At 40.9% G+C, this 8,872-nt stretch overlaps 1 protein-coding gene across 1 annotated transcript in view; it reads left to right on the top strand.

The window, feature by feature from the left end:
* The first annotated feature begins 300 nt into the window (after positions 1-300).
* The window catches only part of LOC137259384 (aminopeptidase N-like), a 29,403-nt gene continuing 20,831 nt past the window's right edge, over positions 301-8,872 (top strand). The window contains exons 1-4 of the mRNA XM_067797053.1: positions 301-565; positions 1,362-1,818; positions 3,177-3,347; positions 5,413-5,524. Coding sequence (XP_067653154.1) covers positions 301-565; positions 1,362-1,818; positions 3,177-3,347; positions 5,413-5,524 — 1,005 coding nt within the window. The remainder of the gene's footprint in view (positions 566-1,361; positions 1,819-3,176; positions 3,348-5,412; positions 5,525-8,872) is intronic.

The raw sequence follows: 8,872 nt of genomic DNA, 5'->3' as shown, positions 1-8,872 counted from the left end.
AACATTTACTCAGCAATATAACAGCAATACACCATATATTGATTTCAATACAAGGGGAACCGAACACGTGCTTTGTTCGAGATGACAGAACGCCCCAGCCACTAGACTACACACGCCATCAAGGTATGGAACCATGTGTCTGCATACGTTCAGCTCTCTATCTGTCACTAATTGATATATTGTGGCAAGCTTGTATAGAGGACCATCTTAACACGCTGTGGTATAAATACTGTCAAGCATAGTGACAGGGTCTCACTGCTGCCTTCAAATCAGAGCAGGTGTCCAGACGAGATTGCCACCATGGCATCTGACTCCGCGGTGCCAATCACCAAAGACTGTGAAGACCCCTCACAAAGACAGACCGGATGTTATATCTCGACCATCCATGGATTTATTCTGCTGCTGGTGGCGGTGGTGGTCGCCCTGTTAGTGGGGATAGTTGTCCACTTTGCTGGGGGTAAGGATTTGGTGTGTCAGTGTGACACCAGCCTGGGAGTGGGCACCCCTGAGGCCATCAGACAGATGTGTATTGACATGGTCCAGAAGGGAACGGGAGACGACATATGTGAGTTCAAAATGTCATTATTGTAAAATGCTGAGATTGATTTTGTAAGATACTTGTTGTCGTGGGTTGAGTTTGATCTTTCATCAGCTTCCTGCTTAACAACAGCATAAGCACTTATACCGATACGATAGTACATAAACATAATAATAATAAATAAGTATTTATCCACACATTGTGACCACTTTGTAACCAGAGTTCATCGTTCACAAAACTGTCAAATGTTTAGAACCAGCTTTTCGAGTTTTTCTCTGACATATGAGAGGACACCATAAAACGACCGAACTGTTCAACTGTTAAATCCAAATAATTCAGTCAATTTGTTTCAGGTTTTAAGCTTTCTTAATGCTTTAGATACTGTTGTTATTGTATTGATTTTACATCTACGGCCAGTACATTCGTACAGTCGTACCTCCTAAGTGAACCAACTCAGATAGTTCACAATTATGAAATTTCATACTTGTTTTGCGACATTATCTTCACAAACGTGACACCATTACTGATGCAAATTTACAATTTACGTTGGCAAGCAAGACCAGTGTACGGTGTTCCTTGACTGACTGTCAACGTGGGTGGTCATGTTGTCTTTGTGCCGCTATTCGCTTTCGGCGTTGCGTCCCTTAGCTGTGCTAGGATCCTATGGTTGTAGTCTCGAATGCAGGATTAGGTCTGACTATTCGTGGTAGCTTTCACAAATGTATGAAACACCCAAGACCGGCTTCCTTCCCATCTCAGCTTGAGGCGCTGTGACACACCTGAAATATCAGTCACTCACTCACTCACTCACTCGTTGTTCCAGGTGAAGTGTGCTCTGATGCATCAGCAGCTCCGCCGACTACACCTGCAGCGACTGTGCCCCAACTAAACTACCGCCTGCCTATAACCGCCCGGCCATATCTCTACAACCTTGTTCTCAACCCAAACATATACAGCAGAAACAAGGACGACTTTGATTTCCAGGGATCTGTCACAATATACACAGAAGCCGTACAAGCTTCTTCCGCCATAACCTTACATGCCCACCCCTCCCTTACCATCGACAAGTCAAGTCTCCGAGTGGTCGAAGTGAATACATCATCTCACGTGGGCGTGGATGAGACCTCCTATGAAGAAAAGCGGGAATTTTATACTCTGCACCTGGCACAAAATTTGGTGGTGGGGCACCACTATCAGATTGAGGTCAGTTTCGGGGCACCATTGTCCGACTCAGGAACTGGACTGTACTTTGCCCAGTATGAAGAGAATGGCCAAACTGTGTAAGCTAGTCCTCTCGTAACATCGAATAGAGTATCGTATCGTGCTATTTCAGATATATTATTACTCGCCAACATAAATTGACAGAAACTGCCGCCAAATTCCCTACAGTGTGAGGACTCTAAGCTTTCCACGAGTCAAGCAAGGTCTAGTAAAATTGGAACGACATTAGCATTGTGACGTCACAACTTTGAACCATTTTGACGTCATACGTCAAGCGGTATTACACTAGTGCAATATTGCCGTAAAAATATTACATTGCAGTATCTTCAACGGGCGAGTAATATTGTTTTCTATCATGTCGTGTCGTATTGTTTCCTATCGTGTCGTGTCGTGTCGTGTCGTGTCGTGTCGTGTCGTATTGTTTCCTATGGTGTCGTGTCGTGTCGTGTCGTATTGTTTCCTATGGTGTCGTGTCGTATTGTTTCCTATGGTGTCGTGTCGTATTGTTTCCTATCATGTCGTATTGTTTCCTATCGTGTCGTGTCGTATTGTTTCCTATCATGTCATATTGTTTCCTATCATGTTTCAAATGTAAGGTCATATCCATTACGTATTATCGTTTCCTATCCTTTCCTAAACTACCGCAACCTATCCTACCATACATGTACACATTTTGTACCATAATAATATCATATCAAGCCCATTACAATATGTGCTAACGTATATGTATAATATAGCATCTCATAACATATGTTTTATATCATGTATCATAACATATATCATATTTTATACCACAGCAAATGGAATAGCGTCATTTCACGATGTTTCGCATCTCTCATAGATCGTATTACTCAATATTGTATGACACTTTGACGTATCATACCTGTTGTATGTATGCATATAACGTATCATATTATTTGGAATCGTATGGTATCATATACTGTACACCAAACCTTAGACACACTTAAATCACTCGCAATATGCTATGTGTCGAAAATGAAATTCTCCACTAACTTCAGGGATCCAACCTTATGCCGATGAATTGCACGAGGATTATGCATCAAATTGCTGAAAAGCATGCGGAAACATGGTGAATGTGAACAGCTGCGTTTATTGAACTCATGACATGAATCTTTTCAAAGTTAGGAATGTGTTTTATAATACGTCAGTTCATGTGTAAACATTACTTTTAAACAGTATGGACAATAATTATTTTGCAAAATGAAGTTTAGAACAGTTGACTGAAGTAAGTGGCCACATTTACAGTAGTAAGTCTGAACTTTTGACGGATAGTATATGATGCTATGTCATTCTAATTGACTGGTAAAAGAAATGTAACGTTCATTTAGCAATTTCTTCATAATCCATGAACTGTTTTACGCTGGTGCCTATTCTTCAGATTTCTCCAATGTTTCAGTTACCTAGCAACGACCAAGTTCGAGGCTCCCCACGCGAGAAAGGCGTTCCCATGTTTTGACGAGCCTGCTCTAAAGGCCCAGTTTGACATAACCCTGATATACCGGGAGGGGCAGGGCAGGAACTATACAGCCCTTTCCAACACCTCGCCCCTCAAAACAGAGAGGATGAGGTAAGGATAAGGTGATCCAAATGGTGAAAACGGTAATACCTAGTATGAGGGCTGGTCAAAAAGTTCTAGGCCTATACAACTTCTAGACTGGTGACACCAACTAATCTTAGTTGATCACTTTGAGTAAAATAACTGGAAATGCTGATGAAGTACACTCTCCAACAACACGCCTAAGATTAGCTGATGTCACCAGTCTAGAAGATGTGTAGGCCTAGAACTTTTTGACCAGCCCTCGTATAACAATCTGGAGGATAACTGTTGACAACCATTGTGCATGATACCCCTAAGTCAACTGGCACAAGCGCTGCAAGGAGACGTCGATGATTCCCCCCAACAGGCATTGGGGATTCAGTCTCAGTATGTAAACGAATGACAGATTGTAGGTCAACTGGCACAAGCGCTGCAAGGAGACGTCGATGATTCCCCCCAACAGGCATTGGAGATTCAGTCTCAGTATGTAAACGAATGACAGATTGTAGGTCAACTGGCACAAGCGCTGCAAGGAGACGTCGATGATTCCCCCCCAACAGGCATTGGAGATGCAGTCTCAGTATGTAAACGAATGACAGATTATAGGTCAACTGGCACAAGCGCTGCAAGGAGACTTCAATGATTCTCCCCAACAGGCTTTGGAGATGCAGTCTCAGTATGTAAACGAATGACAGATTGTAGGTCAACTGGGACAAGCGCTGCAAGGAGATTGCGACGGATTTCCCATAACAGTCATTGGGAGTTTCAATCTCAGTATGCAAATAAATGACAGATTGCAGGGACATTACCACTATCAATATTGATCTGAATATTCAACTTAAAACTTTTCACAGTGCCCCGCGCTTCCTTCACGATCGTCCGGCTGCTGTCAAATGTCACTAACAATTAGATAATTCCAATCCGTTCATTATTATCATACGACCAAACCATCTTTCACAATAAGGACATTTTCGTTTATTTCCTTGCATATCTCAATTATTTTCTTTCATGAGTTTGATTCTTAACGGTATGGCGTTAACCTTTTTTTCTGGTAAATTGTTTCGTATATTCCGTTATACTTGGAATTCCGCCGCAGCCATGGCAACAGAGTATTGAGTAACGTTGAGTAAATCGCTATTCTGTATCTCAGTCTATCCGTTTTCATGGATAACAATACTTGAATATGGCGGTCTCTTATGGAATACTGTAAGGGACATTCTCGCGATCTCGACCTTTGGAAACAGGCTTAAAATGCCAAAGGTGTGAGAGTGTGAGATCGCGAGAATGTTCCTTACAGTATCCCATAGTTTCTGGCTTCACCTGATAAAATTGCTCCTGACCTGTAGTTGTTGCTCTTCGTTTCATCCTGATTCAGTTTGTCCCATAAGTTAGACGTTAGAAGTTAACAAATTATCGTTGGATACAGGGTGGTAGAGTGTATGGGACAGGTTCAGCATACCAGTGGGTAAAACAAGGTTAAAATCACAGTCACGCCTGATTGAAAACAATCGGATTTATGACTGTTGGCTGTCTAACGTTTGGGTAAACCTGACGAGCCCTGTTTGATGTTACTAGCCGTTGGCTTGCTACTGAATATATAGGCGTGTCACTCCACAGAATGTATTCCATTGATTGGAATGCTTATCGTTCTCTTCATTTTGATCTTTGATACGATCGTTTATATGATCGTTTATATGATCGTTTATATGATCGTTTATATGATTGTTTATATGATCGTTTATATGATCGTTTTTGATTAATGTTAAATTGTTTGTTGTTCCTACGACATAAGGACTGACTGTGTATTCTTTAGGAATTAAGGAATTCCTGTTGCGCTTTCTAGAGTAAGGACTCAATGCATATTTTCCTGATCATCTGAGGAATACACTGAATCACTAACGTTTCTCGTTTTCCACGAGGATGCAAACAATTTGCACATCGGATTCATACCTCAACAGACCTACGAAAAACGCAGTCAGTCCGTAACTGAGAAATGTCAGAGATTCCTTATTTCCTTCGTGTAAACAATGGTATCCATTAAATTCGATTTGATTTTCAAAATATCATCACCATTATCCCCTTCTTTGTGTTGCAGTGACGGGATGGTGGCAAAACCATTCAAGAGGACGGTGGTGATGCCAACGTACCTCCTGGCGTTTATCATATGCGACTATGAGTACATAGAAGACATCGCTAGTAATGTTACGGTGAGCATCACTAGCAAAACCTTTACTCTGAGTCTTGACGAGTCAGGTCCTTCCTAAAATCTCTCAACATTAATAAGATTCTAAAGTTGTTGACTGTATGTATACTAACTTAGGCGGTTGTGTAGTCTAGTGAATAAAACTGAATACATCCATTTTCGGGAGCATTTTGAGAATTCTAGATTCTACCGTTAGGGCAGGACACTTTTCGCGAACACTAAATATTTTAATAGTCATTTTATTTTCAGTAATTTTCAGTGATTCAGTCATATAATTTTCACTTCGATGATTCGCTTTTCACCAAATTTGTTTCTGAGTATATTCAAGCCTGGATATACTTTCACCTGATCTTCTGATTTAAACGCGCTCTTCAGATGTGTATCGCACTCGAAACAATATATGGACTGTCAGCGAATCTGTTAATCTAATTGTCATAAATTGTGTCGTTACACACAACCAGGTCAGGGCGTCTTGATAGGGCGTCTGAATAAATTATTACCCACTCCTAGGGTAGGACGACTTAACCTTTTGTTGTGTTTGATCAAATGCTATCCCTACCCAGTATAGAGCGCATTTTCTTGCCGTGCTTGTTAAACTGCTATACTGTCTTTGTGAAGGGCGCCTTGGCCTTTTGGTGTGCTTGATAAACTGCTATACTCTTTTTGTGTAAGGCGCCTTGGCCTTTTGGTGTGCTTGATAAACTGCTATACTCTTTTTGTGTAAGGCGCCTTGGCCTTTTGGTGTGCTTGATAAACTGCTATACTCTTTTTGTGTAAGGCGCCTTGGCCTTTTGGTGTGCTTGATAAACTGCTATACTCTTTTTGTGTAAGGCGCTTTGGCCTTTTGTTGTCCTTGTTAAACTGCTATACTCTTTTTGTGTAAGGCGCTTTGGCCTTTTGTTGTCCTTGTTAAACTGCTATACTTTTTTTGTGTAGGACGCCTTGACCTTTTGTTGTGCGTGATAAACTGTTACACTCTCCCCGTGTAGGACGCCTTGACCTTTTGTTGTGCTTGATAAGCTGTTACACTCTCCCTGTGTAGGGCGCCTTGACCTTTTGTTGTGCTTGATAAACTGTTACACTCTCCCCGTGTAGGGCGCCCTGACTTTTTGTTGTGCTTGATAAACTGTTACACTCTCCCTGTGTAGGGCGCCCTGACCTTTTGTTGTGCTTGATAAACTGTTACACTCTCCCTGTGTAGGGCGCCTTAGCCTTTTGTTGTGCTTGATAAACTGTTACCTTCTCCCCGTGTAGGGCGCCCTGACTTTTTGTTGTGCTTGATAAACTGTTACACTCTCCCTGTGTAGGGGGCCCTGACTTTTTGTTGTGCTTGATAAACTGTTACACTCTCCCTGTGTAGGGCGCCTTGACCTTTTGTTGTGCTTGATAAGCTGTTACACTCTCCCTGTGTAGGGCGCCCTGACTTTTTGTTGTGCTTGATAAACTGTTACACTCTCCTTGTGTAGGGCGCCCTGACTTTTTGTTGTGCTTGATAAACTGTTACACTCTCCCCGTGTAGGGCGCCTTGACCTTTTGTTGTGCTTCACTCAGGAAGGCCGGGCGGGACAACTTAGGAATGACCAGCGAGTCCTAACTTGACATACAGAAGGGAGCAAGCTACAAAGACATATTTTATATCATTGGAAAGATCTCGAGGAGATGAACACGAAAAGTTCATTTGCCAATGTGTTCACGTGTTAATAAGCTCACAAATTGGCTATGAAAATGCATTTCAGCAGAAATTTCTGGCAGAAATTTTTTTTCCGCAGAAATTTCTGGCAGAAATTTTTTTTCCCGCAGAAATTTCTGCCAGAAATTTTTTATTTCACTACCAGAATTATCTTAATTTAACAAAAGTAGAGAGTATAAGTAATGATACTGCTGCATGAGTGGTAGTTTCATGTTTATTCCAAGTAATAAGCACTTAGCGTGATCAACGGATCTGATATTTTTGTTTGATACCAGAATTATCTTAGTTGAATAAGATTAAACACAATCGTTAAATAATTTAATGTAGACTTTCTTTAAATGGTGTCGTTTTCCCTGTTTAAAGCCTATTAGTACCAGTACCAGTATTGGGTTGCATTTTCTAATCTCAATAAGCCTACATTGTTTTTGCATGCGACATGGGTTGAAGGCGAATAGAGACGAAACCGGACTTATACTACATACATACAATATAATAACAATGTAAGACGTGTGAGCCATACTTTGAATTCATCAACATCCCCGAAAAGCGTACCAGATGAGATGATAAACAATACCTATGTGACAATGCATCAATGTTCAAAGTGTCAATACCCGCGAAAATGTAATTGCCTCTTTGAAACAATGATTTTTGCCGAAGTGGCCACCGAGTTTTCACACCTGTTAATCCCATTCAATAATGACTAATGTGGTACAATATCCCCTTTATATTTGTTATTCCTACCTTTTTTTAACCAAGACCCTGGTGAGTGAATTATCGTCCCATCATGACAGAAGCTAGTGAGATAACTTGATTGGCGTGTTTTCGCAACAAAGGCCAGTGGTTGAAATGTTAAATTGTATAAATGTGTCTGTGATGATGGCAGTTTATATCACTGTTCTAGTGTACCGTCGGCATATTATCAGTTACATGTTTTTAAACAGGAATAGTAAGAACTATGTTGGTCACTCGTGGATTCGTGCAAAATACAGCGTTAAACAGTTTGAAAATATTCCAATCATTATGATTCATCCATCCACTTCTAAGCACACACAATAGAAGAAGTTGTTATCCATAAATATTATATATTGAAATGTTGGGTTTTGTACATACAGTCCTTGAAACTGACAATCTGTGTTTGCACTCAGTTCCGTCCGACCCAGTCATCCGGGAAAATGGAGGTAGTTTGTTTGCAACCCACAGACGTAATAACATGTCATGTGTACAGGAATCGCACCTGCCTGTCTGTCTAATTACATAATGTGACAGAGACAAACCCCAGGTGCACGAGCCATAAAGCAGTGTAGTTTGTTTACGGTGTATAGCCTGATAGGTGTTAAGTTGGTAAATGATTGAAGTTGAGTACTGCATATTGTCATTAGCAGACAAGCAGAGTGACAGGTGACAATAAACAGACGTTGCGCTTTGTCTATGACATAGACTGCTAGTCACAATCAATGTATTCTTTGTTTCCATATACATGATTTAAAACATTTCAGTTTTCGAACTGAACTATGAAATTAGCATTTCTAATACTCTACATTTTTTTTCAAAAGCATGGGTTGCAAATATGCAGGTACTGTACCAGTGTATTGTTATTATTGCCGAACCAGGGTGCTTGTAACCACAAGAAACATCTCTTGTTCTCCCACTTCGACCGCAACA

This window comes from Haliotis asinina, chromosome 13 (assembly GCF_037392515.1).
Source record: "Haliotis asinina isolate JCU_RB_2024 chromosome 13, JCU_Hal_asi_v2, whole genome shotgun sequence".
Lineage (NCBI taxonomy): Eukaryota > Metazoa > Mollusca > Gastropoda > Lepetellida > Haliotidae > Haliotis > Haliotis asinina.
This window is presented reverse-complemented; position numbering and strand designations above follow the sequence as displayed.